This window comes from Gopherus evgoodei, chromosome 2 (genome assembly GCF_007399415.2).
Source record: "Gopherus evgoodei ecotype Sinaloan lineage chromosome 2, rGopEvg1_v1.p, whole genome shotgun sequence".
NCBI classification, from domain to species: domain Eukaryota; kingdom Metazoa; phylum Chordata; order Testudines; family Testudinidae; genus Gopherus; species Gopherus evgoodei.
In genome coordinates, this window is record NC_044323.1 from 92,861,064 (window position 1) to 92,879,155 (window position 18,092).

Below are 18,092 nucleotides of genomic sequence, written 5' to 3' on the forward strand. Positions count from 1 at the left end.
AGGGTGTGAAAAAGCCAGCTCCAGAGCGATGCAAGTTACAGCAACCTAAACGCTGTCAAAACCAGCACTGTCAGTGGGAGACGCTCTACCACTGACATCGCTTCTGCCTCTCGCAGAGATGGAATAATTATGCCAATGAGAGAGCTCTCTCCCATCGGCATAGAATGTCTTCACCAGACACACACTAGCAGCGCAGGTGCATTGGAGCTTTTGCGCTGATGTAGTGCTTCTAGTGTAGACAAGCCCTCAGAGAGCTTAGCCTCAGTCTAGGGCTTTTATGAACAAATATGCCGTTCTACCAGCCAACACTCATGTGCACAAGGAGTTATACATATGCGACATTTTGCTGCCATAGGCGATTGTCTGCTCTCCAGAGATGGTCGACTATCCAGATGCTTAAAGTTAAGAGTGTGTAATTGTCTGAAAAATGTCCTCCAAAATTTGTTTTGGCTAAATCCAAAATAAAACCTATTTTTATTTTTCTCACCAAAATGAAAAACTGAAATATTTTCATTTCAGATTGAATGAAACATTTTGTTCTTGCCAAAGCATTTTTTGGTTGTTTTTGTATTTCATTATGTTTTATTTTTGGGAGGCGTGTATCTTTTCAGTGTTCTTTTTAAATAAATTTGACAATTTAAAAATGAAATATTTCAAATTGAAAAGTCAAAATGTTGAAATGAATTTTCAACATCAAAAAAATCTTTTTTTTTTTTTAGCTAAACTACTTGTAAATTCAACCCAAATTTGAAAATAGTTTCGGTTAAACTGAAATTGCATTTTTTTTGGGAATAAACTTTATGTCAAAACAACTCTGGCCAGCTCTAAAAGCTGTTGTGGTGATTTGTAACAAAATGTAGTTCAAAACTCCAGTTCTGTGCTGCTGTTCTTCCTGTCCTATTGCAGAAATCAGTCAGGAGTTTCTGCTGTTGGTTCCAAGTTGAGAGGAAGGATAAGGGATGTGTCTGGTTTCATACAGAATGCAGAATGGGTTTTTGTAGGGGTTATCTATGGCTCTCTAGTGCTGTGTGATCCCAGGTGGCACAATAATAGGTTGCAGCATCCTCACTGATTACGTTGTGTACTGTGAGCTTTGAGGTGGATGTAGAAACATCATTATTAGCTTTAAACTTTTTGCTATCAAAGCCTTCATCTATAGAAACTAATTTTGCTCTAATATACAGAATCCTTTCTGGAGCTGTCCCAGGGCTCTGTCGGTACCAGTGTATATAATCATTGTTAATATTAAACCTTCCACCAGAAATTTTACACCACATATATGCACTTTTAGTTACCGCTCTGGTGACAGACAGTGGCGTTTGTGTCAGAGTTATTTGCGAAGATCCATCTAGAAAGAAAAAAGAAGAAATGATACTATAAACCTGAAGCCAAAGGAATTTGGAACATATCTTGTTGCTGAAGGAATGGGTACATGTGGAAAAGAACAGAATGGAAAAATGACTTACAAGACCATGTTGAAGTCACAATAAGAACCTGCAGCAGTAACATTCTCACTGGTTGGGTTGAACTTGAAACAGAGGACACTGAAATAGCCCCTCAGATGGAGAGACAGAGAGAGAGAGGTGCAGCTGGGGAGAGGAAATGAGTTGTTTAAGCAGGATCCAATGATAGGTCTGCCTGCCTGCAGATGTGTGGGGTAAGTTTTCAGAAGCATCAAACTATGTATGCAGTCAGGTGGTCAGAAGCTAAAATCCCAGGAAGGGTGAGGGAGTTGAAATCTCATCTGTTTTCATAAACAATCTGGAGCGGTAAAAATGTTTGCAAATCAAGGATTGTGTCCTCCAGATTGTGCAGCCACATCTACTAAAGCAGAAGTGAATGCAAATACAATTAAACTTATGTAGTTGTTTGCATAGAATCCCATGTAATTTCCATCTGTCAAATGATTTATTTTTGGTTTGTTTTCCAGGCACAGCAGACAGGGGCATGCACAGGAATTTAAATTTGATTTCTTTTGGATGGGCACATTAGAGCGGGGGCTGGGAACTGGTGCAGGGGCCAGGTCATGGGCCAGGGCTGGAGCAGCAAACGGTGGTCAGCTGCCATGGCTGGAGTAGTGGCCAGGGCTGGGGCTGGAGCTAGAGCAGAAAAGCTTATTTTTTTAGAAGAATACTGAGGGGGGAAGGGGAGGCACATGCCCTGCTTGCTCCCACTTGTGCATGCCCCTGTGCACACGCATGTTAGGAGAATATGTGATTTGGTTATTAGGATGTTTCATTGCTCCTAGCGGGGCCTGAAGCTGTGCTCAGTTGCTCATGTGGGCCAGCACCAATGTCCAGGGCTGGTGCAAGGATATTTTGTGCCCTAGGCAAAACTTCTACCTTGCCCCCTTCCCATCAGCATCGCTTATTAAAAACTTTCAAAAATGAATACTGCATAATGTGGCATTGTTCATTAGAATTAATACACGTTTGGCTTGAACATTTATTAATTTAATTATTTTAGTCTACATATTTAATGAAAATAAATAAATAACTTGACAGTGCTGACTTTATGGTTTTCGCTTTGCACAACGTAGCATGGATCTTAAAATAAATCACATACATTATACACAATACACTGTCACAGAGTAACACTAATAATTTAGAATTTTTTTTTCTCAGGGAAGGAAAGCAGACTGGGTTTGGTCAGTGGGAGGATCGGGTTTGGCTGGAGCGGGGAAGGGAAGCAGACTGAGTCAGTGGGGTATCGGGTTAGGCGGGGAAGGGAAGCGGACTGGGTTTGGGTGTGAAGGGGGGCAGCGGGTGGGGTAGGATTCAAAGAGCTGCAAAGTGAAATGGTCACTATCCTCTCCAGTCCCTGGCATGCAGGACCAGCGGGTCAAGTGCGCTTGCAACAGGGCAATGGGAGCGTGTGGGCTGCTTTGCCTTTACGAGTCCGTCCTGCGCCCAGGCTGGGGAGATGAATGCTGGGCTCTCGCTCCACCAAGGGGAGGCATGTGGCAAGCAGGACTGTGAAGGCAGAGAGTGCTTGGCCCTCACACCAAAGCCGGGTCAGGAGTGTAGAAAGCTTGGGTGCAGGGAGGTGGGTTAAAGCAGCTTAGCCGCCCCTCCATGCAAGAGAGCCTGCAGAGCTGCCAGCTGTGGCCTCTCTCCCTTCTCTCCCCAAGGAGCAGAGCCTTTGCTCCGGCAATCCTGCAGCCGGCTCTCGGAGGAGCATGCCATGTGGATGGCCCCGCTTGTACCACACTGACAGCGCAGCTCAGCCCCAGCAGGGGTCTTACATTTCCTACCACAAGCTGCCTCACTCTCAGTTCAGTTGTGTGCTATTGCTGCCCTCTACTGAGATATAAGACATGCTCGTGTACATTAATAACTGACCTTATCCTGTTGTTCAAAAAAGGCCATTTGTACACTTAATTACAGGTATGTATTTTTGCTTCAAACATGTAGGTAAAATATTGCCATAAGGTTTCATTTTAAAGATACGATATATATTCACATACCTGTGAGATATTAAATAGCGTATGTGATGGAGTGTATACCACACACCGGCAAAGGAAGTGTTAACCTGAGCCACTGCCAGACAGGAATTAGTGCATCCAGTTGCATCTGGAGGGTGGGCCAGGCCTAATTTAGAATTATGCTCATCTGGGTAGGACTGGGTGGGTGAATTAAGGAGGAATGCTGGCTGGGAGGAACAGGCTATCTGTAGGGGCTAGCTACACGATTCTTGGATTGAAACCCAGAGTACACGGCCTGTTTGCCCATGTTCCCCTACTGACTGTCAAAGAAGGTGGCATAAAAGCCCTCTGAGATAAGGGGTATAAGAGTTACTGAGCGCCAACTTGTGTTGAAGATCTCTCATAAGGTCATTGGCCTGTTTTGTGTGACTCTCCATAACCCTGGAAGGGGTGGGAATGAATGTGACCTGCTTGGGGACTGAGGCACCAGGAGTAGACCACAGCAGGGCTGGAGTGGCTGTTGGCAGGGGGACCAAAGGAGAAGACTTTGCAAGCCACATAGGGCCATTTTGATGGTGAGTTACCCTTTGACAGCATATTTAACTATTATTAATGTTAAGACAGTGATTCTCAAACTTTTGTACTGGTGACTCCTTTCACACAGCAAGCTCTGAGTGAGATTCCCCCTCCCTTATAAATTAAAAACACTTTTTTGTACATTTAAGACCGTTATAAATGCTGGATGCAAAGCTGGGTTCGGGGTGGAGGCTGACAGCTCGTGAACCACCCCCCCATGCAATAACCTCCTGACCCCCTGAGGGGTCCTGACCCCCATTTTGAGAACCCCTGTGTTAAGACATATGTATACATTGCACCTTGGAGAATGTGTAAGCTATTGTAATACAGTGGCTAGAAATCATCTGAAGAGTCACTGTACTCTTTTCAGCCTTTTGTAGCTGAAAAACCAATATGAACTTCTTATACTACCCCACAAGGAGGTGTTGGGAAGGGGGTTCTGAAGACTGTGTTTAGAACTGATCAGGGTTGGTAGTGGAGGGGACTGTGGGGATAGGTTCGGAGCTGGTAAGGAATCCTGTAACTCGTGGGCAGAGTGGCTAACATACGATTTATTTTAATCTCTCAGTATTCTCCTAACCAACTCAAACCCACCCTCAAATCCTTACACCCTCTCTTATGAAACTACAAATGTCAATTAGCCTCATCTGTCTACACTAGACTTTTTTCCCTAAAATTTCTCTCTGTTGCTACCCTGGGTCAGTTCCACTATAGGAAGCAAGTATGGGAACACTTTTGCTTTATGCCTTTCAGAGTGTGTTGTCACTCTAGATTTACCTCGGCTCTTACCCTGGTTTTAGTCAAAATCCCTCTCTCCTCCTCACACAAAACCCTTATGCCCAAGCTTGTATGTGTTTTGAACCTGGGCTTGCTTGCCTGGCTGGGAGTGTCAATTACAGCTTGGGTTTTGCTCTAAGGTTGTACCAAAGCTGCCTGCTTTGCAATGGGGATGCAGCTGAATCTCAGGTTGTGGAGCTCAGATGTGATAGTCCTCTAATGCCATCCCACAATTCTCTGGGCCTGTATTTTTCTGGCCTTCTACCTACAGTACTAACTTCCCATTTGCCTCTACTGGTTTATATACCCAGTCAGCATTTAACCCCTCATTTCATCCAGCCTGCTCCACCTCTGCCCTGCTCAGCTAATTCAAACAGCTTGAGAGGATGCTGTCCCAGCACGGCTTAGCTGGTGGAAGCATCAGGGTTTTTGTTGCTCTCTGGTGAGAGCACGGCAAAGAACATGATTTTGGGAGGTGTGCCTGAAACCAGCATCTGTGCGAGAGCATCTCCAAGAGGCTGGCAGAGGAGGGGATCCAGCAGATGGCTCTCCAATGTTGGGAGTGAATCAAAACCCTTCAGGGTGCCTATCACAAGGCAAAAGATGCCAAGCAAAAATAGTGGCCCATCTACCTGCCCTTACTACAAGGAGATTAACTGGGTGTTCACCACCACCCTGAGTATGGTTCCCTCCCTTCTTGCATGACAGGCTTTTTGAGCTGGGACAGTCTGAGTTCTAGACTGGTGCAGAGGGGATGATGGTAATACCACAAGGTTCTCTGGTGGCAGAGGAGCAGGAACAGAACCCAGACCTAGACTAGATTCTGGAACAGACTCTGTGGCCAGCTGGGCTGGGGAATGTCCTAGGCCCATGTTCTGAGAATATGTTTGGGCCCAGGGAATGCGTGGGAGAGGAAGCACCAACAGAGCCAGAGCTGCAGCTGGGAAGTGGCCACTGCTGCCACCTTTGTTGTTACTATAGGGGAAAACTGCAGCATAAGTGGGAGAGATTTCTGGGTTAAAACCTATACAACTATTGTTATGGAGGATATTTATGTGCTATAGGGTGGCCTTAGCTTCAGTTGTGGGTAAAAGCTATGCCAATTCCCTGCTCCCCCTTCCTCCAACCTCCCCACCCTCCCCACCATGTGTGATCCAGGTGGAGGGAATTTAAATGTGCAACCTGAAGCAAATACTCACCAACAACTACACACGACACCACAGAAACACTAACCCAGGAACCAATCCCTGTAACAAACCCCATTGTCTTCTCTGTCCTCAAGCCACACTCTCAGAGGACCCAGCCACACCATCAGAGGCTCATTCACTGCACATCTGCTAACGTGATATATGCCATCATGTGCCAGCAATGCCCCTCTGCCATGTACATTGGCCAGACTGGACAGTCTCTACATAAAAGGATAAATGGACACATATCAGACATCAGGAATGGTAACATACAAAAGCCAGTAGGAAAACACTTCAATCTCCCTGGACACTCAAGAAAAGATTTAAAAGTAGCCGTTCTTCTTCAATTAAAAAAAAAAGTCAAAAACAAACTTCAAAGAGAAACTGTAGAACTACAATTCATTTGCAAACTTAACACCATCATTTTGGTCTTGAATAGGGAATAGGAGTGGCTGGCTCACTACCAAAGCAATTTTCCCTTTCCTGGTATTGACACCTCCTCAGTTATCGGGAGTGGATCACATCCAACCTGACTGAATTGGCCTTCTACATTGATTCTCAACTTGTAACGTAACTCTCTTCTCTTCATGTGCCTATATATATATATATATATATATGCCTGTATCTATAATTTTCACTCCATGTATCTGAAGAAGTGAGGTTTTTTTACCCATGGAAGCATATGCCCAAATAAACCTGTTAGTTTTTAAGGTGCCACTAGACTCCTTGTTGTTTTTGTGGATCCAGATTAACATGGATACCCCTCTAATAATTTGTATACAGTCAGGGTGCTGAGAGCCATTGAACCAAACTGTAAAGCCTGCATATAATGGAAACCACTTCAAGCCAGGGCGTGCAGCAGCATCCCTAGTTCCAGCACTTTTGACCACTCTAGTAGCTTACTAGTCCTCTTCATTCATTGATTTGCTGTTCAGTCAGCACGGGCCAAAATGTTATTGTTGTCTTGATTAAATGGCCTTCTGTCACAGGCCTGGAAAACTTGCTTTCTCTTCCAATCAGGGATCTTCAGCAGACTAACATCCTCCAAAGGTTGTCCCTGCCTGTAATAGTGTTAAAACCAATATTGCTGTCGGTCCCCTGGTCTAAGTGTCCTGACCCCTGTATCAAGCCCCCTCAAAATGGTAGAAAGTATATAGAACATTCAAGGAGCGACTTGATAGGAATGGCTTTTTAAAGATGATTAACCAGAAATGAAGGATGAACTGGATATCTGACTTCTACTATAGGTATCTGCAGGATGTGGTCAATGACATCCAATCTTGCTCCTATAAAATTTAGCTTTTATTACTCCTTTTTCAATCTATACTTGCCATACATAAAAACATCAGTTGTGTGTGATGGTCTTATATCTAGCTCAGAGAAAATGAGTATCTACTTGTGCCTTCTGTTGATTAAGATTAAAAAGGCAACTAGGTGTGTTGGGTTTCTTTTTTTGGTACACTTTTGAAAGTTTGTGGCTCAGAATAGATTGAGGTTTTTGTACAGCCTGTCTATGGCGTTCTAACACTGTGCGATCCCAGTAGGCACAGTAATAGGTAGCTGCATCATTGTAGGTTAGTTTGTCTACTCTTAGAGTACAGGTGAACTTTTCAGTTGTCTTGTCAACCCTAAACTTCTTGTCAAAACTTGATTTATCAGCTCGTGTCTTAAAGTATAGTAACCACGCCGGAGCTTCTCCAGGACTGTGTCGATACCAGTGTATAACAGCATTCCCGAAGTTCTGAATGCCAGAAGCTTCACAGTCTATATGTGCAGTTTTATCTTCTGCCCTGGTAATGGAGAACTTAGCTTGTCTCAGATGTATTTGTGCACTTCCACCATCTAGAAAAAAAGCAAGAAAAGAAAACCAGAAATTAACATGAATCTGGAGGATATTGAGTTGTGACTCAGTAATGTACAACTGTGTAGAAAAAGGGTAAAAAAGAAACTTACAAGACAAAACCAAAGCCAAGATAACAACCTGAAGTAGTAACATTTTACAGGTATTGCTTGATCCTGCATCTATGAGAAATGTGACTGTTGTGTTGGGGTGGACAGAGAGGTACATCTGGGGACAGAAAGTGACTCATTTAGTTAACACGGGAAGAGGTTTTGCTGGCTGCATATGCTAATTTAAGATAAGTAGAGTTATGGCTAAAACTCATCTGGAGTTACTTTTATCAAAGAGCATAATTTGGCATGAAGCAAACTCTTCCACTGTCTTTAGACCAGTGTAGATTGTATCATGGTAGTCTGGGTAATGAAGGAGTGGTCTTTTAATTATTTATATTACAGTGGTTCCCACAGGCCTCTGTGTGGGTGGTGTCCCATTGTGTTCGGTGTTATACATAGAAATATATGGAGTGACAGCCCCAAAGATCTTCAGTCTAAATGGGTATTTGCAGCTGCAGAGAATTTTTGGTACTTCATGTTTAAATATACCATATCCCCCTCCCCTCCCCAACCTAAGTCTTAATTTGTCAACAGATTTCTTGTAGGAGTGGCAGCAGGAGTGGGTCCTGAGAGGGATTTGTAGGAGAAGAGGCTACTGGTTTCGGGGCTTGGTGGAGGGGAGGGAGAGATTCCACACACAAGTGGAGGAAGAAAGCACCAAGATGTTTGTGGGCAGGTATGAAAACTTTGTTGCTTGTTTATACAGTGCCCCGGGCAGTGTGGCCAGATCTGGGACTGGGGTTCCTAGCTATGACTGTACCTAATACAAAGATGAAGGGACAGGCAGAGCCATGGTGATGGCACAGTGAAGACTAATTTTCTTGTGGGTTATTTTCTTTACTTGTTGAACATGAAAGATGCAGCCCTGAGTGGTGCTGTTGCAGTACAGCACTCAGAACCCTTCTGAAGATATTAAGCACTTCCCAGGATCCTGCTCTCACTGAGTTTCCCCAGATGTGAAGTAGTGGAATATCGCTTCCTACTTCTGTGTGATACCAACCCTCTGTTCTATAAATAGAGTGATGTGCAGTGGCTATTATATCTGTGTGCTAATGCCCTCTACTGATACAGGATGGATCTGCAATTGCATATTTGCAATCAATTTTGTCCTAGTTCTGAAAAAGGGCCAACTCTAAACTGATGTTTTTGTCAAATTAATTTACAAGTAACCTCATTTTTTTCTTAAACACTTTGTTTCCTTGTGATGCATGCTAATTCAATCCATGATGTTTCTATATTGTAGCTCCATTAGTTTTCTTGTGTCTTTCTAGCATCATTCAACAAGCTATGCTTCCATTTCTGCCCTTCTTTCAAGTATCATCTGCAATCACACGCTTTTTCCCTTGGGTTCTGAAGAACCTGATCCCATTTATCCTCATTGCTCTAGTAACCCACCTTAGACTATCAAATTATTGGGGCAGGGACTCTTATTCTGTAAAGTTCCCTGAACATTCATGCTAAGATTAAAATTATACAGCATACTATCAGTTCAAGCAGAGTGTAACCTGCTGTCACACCATGTGTTTTCTGCTGAACTGGCTTCAGAGACTAAAGATAGGCTGGTCCTTCAGAACAGAACTCTGTGGTTCTGATTAAGATAAGTAATTTTGCAGTTCAGGGCTAATTAAACAGCAGAAAAACAACCAAAAGAAACTTACTCCTGTTTCCATTGGAGTAATATCAAAATGTAACGTGGCCAGTCTGGTTTGCAGTGCCATTAGGTGACTTGTGGTCTGATCCAAAGCCCACTGAAGTCAATGGAAAGACCCTTGGGGCTTGACCCAATGCCAACTGAGATCCACAACTGGAATCTCTCTAGACACTAACATGAGGCTCTGTACCTGAGGAGGATACTATGCAGGATGAGCCCCAGTTACTGGGGAGTTATAAGGAGGTAGATTATTGCTCCTGCGCCCTGGGTCCAATGCTCCTGTTTTACGTTCACTTGCTTCGTGTTTCAGCAGATGAATGCTGTCTGGAATCAGAGACTGTCATGTCAGGCAGTTATGGGGGTAAGATCTTAGCTCCATTTCCTTCTCTAGAGCCAGATTTTTCACCCCAAGTGTTATGATCCTCTAGACTGATGATAAATCTCCACCCAGTCAGCCCATGATATCCCACACAGACATTCAGCAGGGAGTTGTGTTTTTTAAATCCCAGGGTCAGCTAAACACACAACTCCCATTGACTTGTAATGGGATTGGGTGCCTAACTCCCCTTTGTGCCCTGGGTGACCTCCTGTTCTGCTAGACCTCACCTGGTCTTAGTGATTTATATGGGAAACACACAGTAAAGCAGCAGTTGCTGTTCATATCTAGTTGCAGAAGCCAATGAAGAGTTTCTGCATCTGGCTCCAGGCTGAGAGGAATTTTTAGGCTGTGGCTCAGAATGCAGAGTGGGTTTTTGTACAGGTTGTCAGCAGTTTTTTAACACTGTGCGATCCCAACAGGCACAATAGTAAGTAACAATGTCGCTGGACGTTATTTTGTTTGGACAGTCTACCTGTACCCTGACCATAATCTTTTCAGCATTAAACTTTCCTTTATCTGAGTCTCCATCCAAGACCAAGTGTGTTGAGATGAACAGAATCTGGTCTAGAGCTGCACCGGATCTCTGTTTATTCTAGTGTATAGAAGCCTTGCCAAAATCCTTGAATAGAGAAACATGATAGTCAATTAGTATGGTTTTACTTCCTTCCCTGGTGATGGACAGTTGAGGTTGGGTCAGATGCACTTGTGAGGAGTCATTTGTGGAGAAACAATGAAAAAATATCAATATAAAATTGAAATAATGTGAAGGCTCTGCAGCTGCTGCTGTTGTGTTGCAATGTGTGCAGAGAGCAGTATGAGTGGGGTGACCAGATTTCCTGATTTTTATAGGGACAGTCCTGATATTCAGGGATTTGTCTTATGTCGGTGCCTATTACTCCTTCCCCCCAAACCGCCATCCCAATTTTTCACACTTGCTATCTTGTCACCCTAAGTGCGAGCAACACCTTTACAGGAGCAAACCATAGCCAGAACAAAAATCTCTAACAGCAACATTCTTGCTGCTGTTGTTAGACTCCAGCCAAGGAATGTAAATGATGGTCTTGAATGGAGAGAGATGTGTAGATGGGAAGAGGAAGTGACTCATTTAGGTAACCTCCAGTTAAGTAGTACTGGCTGTAAAAGATTTATTGCACGGTGAGATAGTTACTGCTCAACTTTGACTGTGGGTAAGTGTCAACCCTAGCACTGGAATCAAATAGATTCCTTTGGTGTGTTTCAGGAGCAACGTTGATGATTATTACTGTTGTTTATTACTTATATTACAGCAGCAATCTGAGATATTGTGTTGGATCTGGGCCCCGGGCTGAAGACAAAGGCCATGGCTACACGTACAGTTCTGCAGCGCTGGTAGTTACAGCTGTGTTCGTACAGCTGTGTAGGGCCAGCGCTGCAGTGTGGCCAAACTGACAGCTACCAGCGCTGCAGTGTGGCCACATTTGCAGCATTTGCAGCGCTGTTGGGAGTGGTGCATTGTGGGCAGCTATCCCAGCATTCAAGTGGCTGCAACATGCTTTTCAAAAGAGGGGGGTGGGGTGGAATGTGACAGGGAGCGTGGGGGAGACAGAGAGAATGGATTTTTGGAGCTGACACTGTTCTCAGCTCCCTGCCTTGCAAGTTCTAAGGACTGGAAGACACACAGTGCCTACCTTCAATCATTTTAAAAGTTCTGACCCCTTCCCCCACCCCTCTCTCATTCACTAAATGCAAATTATGCACTCCTAAATAGCCGTCAGACCAGATAAGCATCTGCTCAACATGGACTTCCCCCTCCCCCTCTGCCGTGTGAGCGTGCTGTTTCTCTCTTCAAGCAAACAGCTGTGAACATTCCAAAGTAATTCCCCTGCCTGCCTCCGCTCGCTCAGCAAACAGGAGCTGTGTTTGTTTTTTAAATAAGCAGTTTGGCTGAACTCCGAGCTCCCCCTTTCTTCCGGTTTGTTGTGGACAGGAATTCTGGGATACCTCCTTATACCCCGGAGGTCAATAAAAGCGCTGGTGGGGTCCACACTTGCTGAGCGCTGGAATCGCTACACCCGTGGCACGACCGGGTGTACAGCCAGCGCTGCAACCAGGGAGTTGCAGCGCTGGCCGTGCTTTGCAAGTGTGGCCACATCCTAAGTTGCAGCGCTGTAACCCCCTCACCAGCGCTGCAACTCTCTAGTGTAGCCATGGCCAAAGAGATAAAGTCCTGTCTCATGCAGGCCTAAAAAAAGCCCTAGTTGACCACCTGAAAAAAGAAGTGATCTCTCAATCCTGTGGGAAAGAAAACGTCAAAACACCATTTTATTTCCCCCCCATATATATTTTTACCATGTTATTGTTTATGCACAAACACACTGGTTTTTGTTTTCTTCTCGCTCACCCCTAAAGCTCAGTTATTGTGTGTTAGCAGATTTCTTGTACATCCTGTGGAATAGAAATCTTGCAGCAGAGAAGGTAGCAATGTTCCATATGAGACGAGGGGCCCATTCCATGAGTATGTGACAGTGTGGAAGAAAGCATGAATGAATTTGTTGGAAAATTGAATAGGCAGGTGGTGGACAAGAGGAGGGAAGACAAGACAGGGCCGCCCAGGGTGGGGCAAGTGCTGCAATTTGCCCCAGGTCCCGGGCCCCACAGGGGCCCCCACGGGAATATAGTATTGCAACTTTTTTATGGAGAGAGCCCCCTGAATCCTCTGGGAGGCCCTGGGATGAAAGCTGCTGACAGTGCAGTTAACACTGCAGTTGTCTTTCTGTCATTCACTTATCACTTGCCCAGGGAAGCTGCTGAGCCTTTCCTGCTGGAGAGAATGAGTCAGTGCCCTCAGATCACATGGATACCAGTGGAAGTTGATGGTGTTAACAGCGTTTCTGGAGACACTGAGCATCTGGCTCAGTGTAGTGTATTTTGCTGTAGTGTATTTTTCAGTCTTAAATTCTTTAGTTTTTTCCTACTTAATTGTGATACTTGGCCATTTTCCATCTCACTACTCATAACAGCGCTAATACATCTGTGGGCTAGGGCCTTCTGCTGAAATAGGATGGCCTTGTTCATGGACAGTTAGTTTCATCCCAGCTCTGAAAAAGGACCAATTTATACCTGAATGTGTCTTGCACAATTAATTTACAAGCAACTTGTTTGTTTTTTTCCCAATATTCTTTTTTATTGTTTTGCAGTGAGGACTAATTCATTGCAGAGAACTCTACTTGAACTAGAGAAGAACTCTGTTCAGCTCTCATTTAGGGATCAAAGGGCCACCGGGAAGGTGATGTTCTGTATATTTCAAGAGCCATTTTTGTGAAAAGACCATTCATTTATCTGTTTAAAACAGCATGATTCCCACAAAGGAATTCATTTAGCTGTATAGGGCCTATGTCACTTAATTGAGTAAATCTGGATCCATCCACTAGAGGGTAGTGTGCATGCACAGACACACCTCCACACCCTCCAGTTCATTAAAGCATATGACAATTGCTTTTAACACTCTACACTATAGCACTACTAGTTTACATTTATACCATTATACCCTGATCCTGTCATGTTTTCACCATCTCCCCTGCTTCAAATTTCTGTCAAAATGCATTCGTCCCATGGGCCTTCAAAACCTAATTCGTCTTGGGGCCATTTTTTTTTTTTTAATGAGGGATGTTACATCACTGCAGTCCTTGTTTTCCTTCCTTCATTATTCATCCAAGATTTCATCCATGTTTCTCTAGTAACTCCTCTCAGTTTAGGGTATCAGCTTTGTGGGGCAGGGACTTTGATCATCTCTTTACTCATAAGGTGCATTCACATGTATGGCTAGATAGAAATATCTGCTCTAGGAGAGTGTAACTTTTATGACATCTCATCTAACAAACTGGTATCACAGACTAAATATGAAACGGTTCTTTAGAACTGAACTTTGTGATTTTTATGAGCAGGCATCTGCTGGATTAACAAATGCTTCCCAGGTCAAATGCTAATTAGAAACTCTTGCATCCTCCAAACTCAGAGTTGCCACAAGGATTAACTTTGTTTTCATCTACATCGATAGATTCGCATTGTTTCATAAAGGGTTTCATATGCTGTTTGTGAATTCTGTTGCTATGTACACCCTTTCTGTGAGTTCCCCTTTGGGTATCTGTTGGTGTTTATTCCCCCCACATCACAAGAGCATGTAACTTTTATTGGGTGACCTTCATCTCTCTGCAGAGAACCAGAACGAGGTTTTAACCCCACTTAAACCCTATTTTGAGGGTTTAAGAGGGAAATAAGTGCTGTATAAACCTTGTCCTTGCCCCTCTACAAAGGGCTGAATTTAACCCATTAAACTTTACAATAAACTAGTCTGAGAACTCCTTAAAATCTGTAACTTTGTGAATATACTTTGCACCCTATCCAAAGAAACATAGCAACAAATATACCATATTTCAAAAGCATAGTGATTAAGTATACAGGTGGAGTGCTACCTGCGCTGTTCCTGTGTTTTGAGAGAGGGAGAAGATCTACTTTTTTTCCCATCAACACAAATTTCTTATAACCTTTCTTTGAACAGACCTACCTCAGGAAAGGGAGTTAGGGCCAGATCCTAAAGGAATTTAGGTGCCTGAACTTGGTCACATGGAGAAACTTGGTCTGAATTTCAAGGACTTAAATATCATAGATTGTACACATCTTGCATCCGACGAAGTGGGTATTCGCCCACAAAAGCTCATGTTCCAATACCTCTGTTAGTCTATAAGGTGCCACAGGACTCTTTGTTGTTTTTACAGATCCAGACTAACATGGCTACTCCCCTGATAGTTTGTACACAGGCAGCCATTTTCTAATTGTCAGACCAGGAATGATCTCACAAAGAGGGCAGTACTGGATGTGGATGAGTGTGGATGTTTAAATAGACTGAAAGCCTCCCTGTGGAATTCTTGATGATGATGAGAATTGTCTGAGCCCTGCCTTGTTAATTAAGGGCTAACTTACCTGTGAGACTTATGGGGCTGTACAAGGGAGAGGAAGGTTTTGAGTAAGTCCACTCACATTAATAGTCTCATTGACTGAAGTGGGTTTATTCGAGATAGATGGCTGTTTTCAAAATTGACTCCACAAGTAGTCAGATAATACTCCATCTTCTAACTCAGTTATATTGAAACAAGAACATTCAATTATAGTAATTCATTTGCTGTGCTTATTTTCATGCACATATATATACTGTTACATGGCCTTTGTTCTACAGGGTTCTTTGATGTTTAATTTTACCATTTAGTTTATATAGAAACATGCAGTTGGCAGATGGCAACACTATAATGAATGCTGTAAATATGCAATATTCCTGATCAATACATTGAGCCGCCCCTGGTACTTAGGGTGGTTTTGTTGTTGTTTACAAAAAAGCTTGTGACAATAATGGTGAAGTAATTGGAGTCCAAACCTGCTAGATGTTTAAACAGCAATTTGTTGGTTTCCTATCTTGATGATGAAGCAGCTGAAAAGCAACACATCCTGTTTTGTTAAAAGGATGTTTGTGGTATGGGGAGAGAGGGGAGGGAAATTTGCTATATGAACTTTTTATTCTCAAGTGTGACAGATCCAGGCCAGTGGGGTTCAGGAGTCTGGTAGAGGGCAAATATACTAGTCACTGGCTGAGTAGTTTTCTGTTCCCTGAGTGACCAGAGCAGGGGCTGCACTAGAGTAGTCAGGAACCTGCTAGAACCAATTCAAGCAGACAAACTGATTAGAACACCTGCAGCCAATCAAGGCAGGCTAATCAGGGCACCTGAGTTTAAAAAGGAGCTCACTCCAATCAGGGAGGGGGGAGCCAGAGGAGAGGAAGTGCATGTGAGGAGCTGGGAGCAAGAGGCACGAGGAGCTGAGAGTGAGAGGGTGTGCCGCTGGAGGACTAAGGAATACTAGCATTATCAGACACCAGGAGGAAGATCCTGTGCTGAGGATAAAGAAGGTGTTTGGAGGAGGCCATGGGGAAGTAGCCCAGGGAGTTGTAGCTGTCATGCAGCTGTTACAAGAGGCACTATAGACAGCTGCAATCCATAGGGCCCTGGGCTGGAACCTGGAGTAGAGGGTGGGCCCAGGTTCCCCCCAAACCTCCCAACTCCTGATCAGACACAGGAGGAGTTGACCCAGACTGTGGGGAAGATCACTGAGGTGAGCAAATCTGCCAATAAGCGCAGGACCCACCAAGGTAGAGGAGGAACTTTGTCACAACTGGTGTAAGAAGTAGGATCTTGGTGTGCAGAGCGTGGCAGAAGAAGGAGAGTGATAAAAAAAAAAGGTAGAGGGTTTTGTTTTTTTTTAACCACAATGGATGACTTAGTATGGGTGTTGATACAAGCTATGGCAGCCCAGCAGGAGGCTACCCGTGTCCAGGCAACTGCCCAACAAGAGGCAGTGTGGTTGCAGCAAGAGACTAATCACGTGCTGATGGACCAGGCTTCTCAAGACTGAGCTATGTTGCGGGAACTGGTAAACCAGGTAAAGACCCTTAGAGAGCTGAAACGTGGCCATGATGGGACGCAGATCATATGGGCCAGCCATTGGCTGCAGAAAATGACGTGGGAGGATGATGTAGAGGCATACCTTCTGGCCTTTGAGAAGACAGCCGTAAGGGAGGCCTGGCCTCGAGATCAGTGGTCTGGCATCCTTGCCCCATTCCTGTGTGGGGAGGCCCAGAAGGCTTACTATGATCTGCCTGAAGAGGCTGCAGCAGACTACCCCCAGCTGAAAGTGGAGATCCTGGCCAGATCTGGGGTAATGACCACAGTGCGGGCCCAACAGTATCACGAGTGGAGGTACCAGGAAAACAAAACCCCACCATCCCAATTGTATGACCTCACCCATCTCGCACGAAAGTGGTTGCGTATGGAGTCCCGGAGTCTGGAAGAGATACTAGAGGTTCTGGTCATCGACTGAAACATGAGGGGACTACCACCAGACCTTTGTGCCTGGGTAAGCCAGAATGAACCCTCCACCTATGATGAGGTGGTTTTACTGGTAGAGAGGCAAAGGACGGAGAGGGAGCTGACCCGACCAGTTAAGGAAGAGGCACCCCGAGTTAAATTAGCAGCACCAAGCCCTAGAGCTCGGGTGACTGGGTAACCAGGGGATCACAGGTGGAAAAAAGAGAGAGGTTGAAGGCCCACCAGAAGCCACAAAGAGTCGGAGCACTGAAGGAGAAGAGGATCGTGATGTTAGAATGCCCAAACCAAGAGACCGGGGAATGCCTAAAGCCCCATACAGATGTTATGTCTGTGCGGAGTGGGGACATATAGCTGAACAGTGTCCCAGTGCTCAGGAGCCTATGCAGTGTAACCTGGGGAACTGGGCAGACCCATGCTCCCTAATCCACCTTGTGGGGTCTCACTAACCCCACATATGTATGGACCAGTAAAGCTAAATGGGGTAGAAACCGCAGCACTGGTTGATTCGGGGAGTGCTATCACGCTTGTCTCTGGGAAACTTGTGAAGTGTAGTCAGCTGCTGCAGGCTAAGCAAACGGGGATAACATGCGCCCATGGGACAGTCGGTTATTACCCCTGGAGAAGATGGCTCGGGGCCACTGATATATACTTGTTGTTTTGGACTATGCTACTCGCTACCCAGAAACTATCCCCCTGCAGAACACGGCCTCTAAAACGATAGCCAAAGAGCTGGTGGGGATCTTTGCCCGAGTGGGGCTACCAAAGGAGATATTAACAGACCAAGGAATCCCATTTATGTCAAAGCTAATGAAGGACCTCTGTACGCTGCTCCATATACACACCCTGAGAACTTCAGTTTACCATCCGCAGACTGATGGGTTGGTAGAAAGGTTTAACTGAACCCTCAACACTATGATAAGGAAGGTGGTAAGTCGGGACGGGAAGGATTGGGACACCCTACTGCCCTACCTTATGTTCGCTATCCAGGAGGTACCTCAGGCCTCAGCTGGATTTTCCCCATTCGAGTTATTATACGGACGTCACCCCCGTGGCATACTAGATATCGCCAAAGAGATTTGGGAAGAGGAACCCAGTGAGGGGAGAAATATAATAGAACATGTAATACAAATGTGAGACCGGATAGCCCGTGTCACCCCTATTGTACAGGAACATTTAGAAAAGCACAGGAGGCCCAGAGAACCTATTACAATCTCCAGGCAAAAGTCCGACAGTT

At 44.7% G+C, this 18,092-nt stretch overlaps 1 gene segment (V, D, J or C); it reads right to left on the reverse strand.

The window, feature by feature from the left end:
* Positions 1-7,339: 7,339 nt before the first annotated feature.
* Positions 7,340-8,128, reverse strand: LOC115644972. The segment is given in 2 exon segments: positions 7,340-7,806; positions 7,918-8,128. Coding segments are annotated over 2 exon segments (582 nt in total).
* Positions 8,129-18,092: the final 9,964 nt, after the last annotated feature.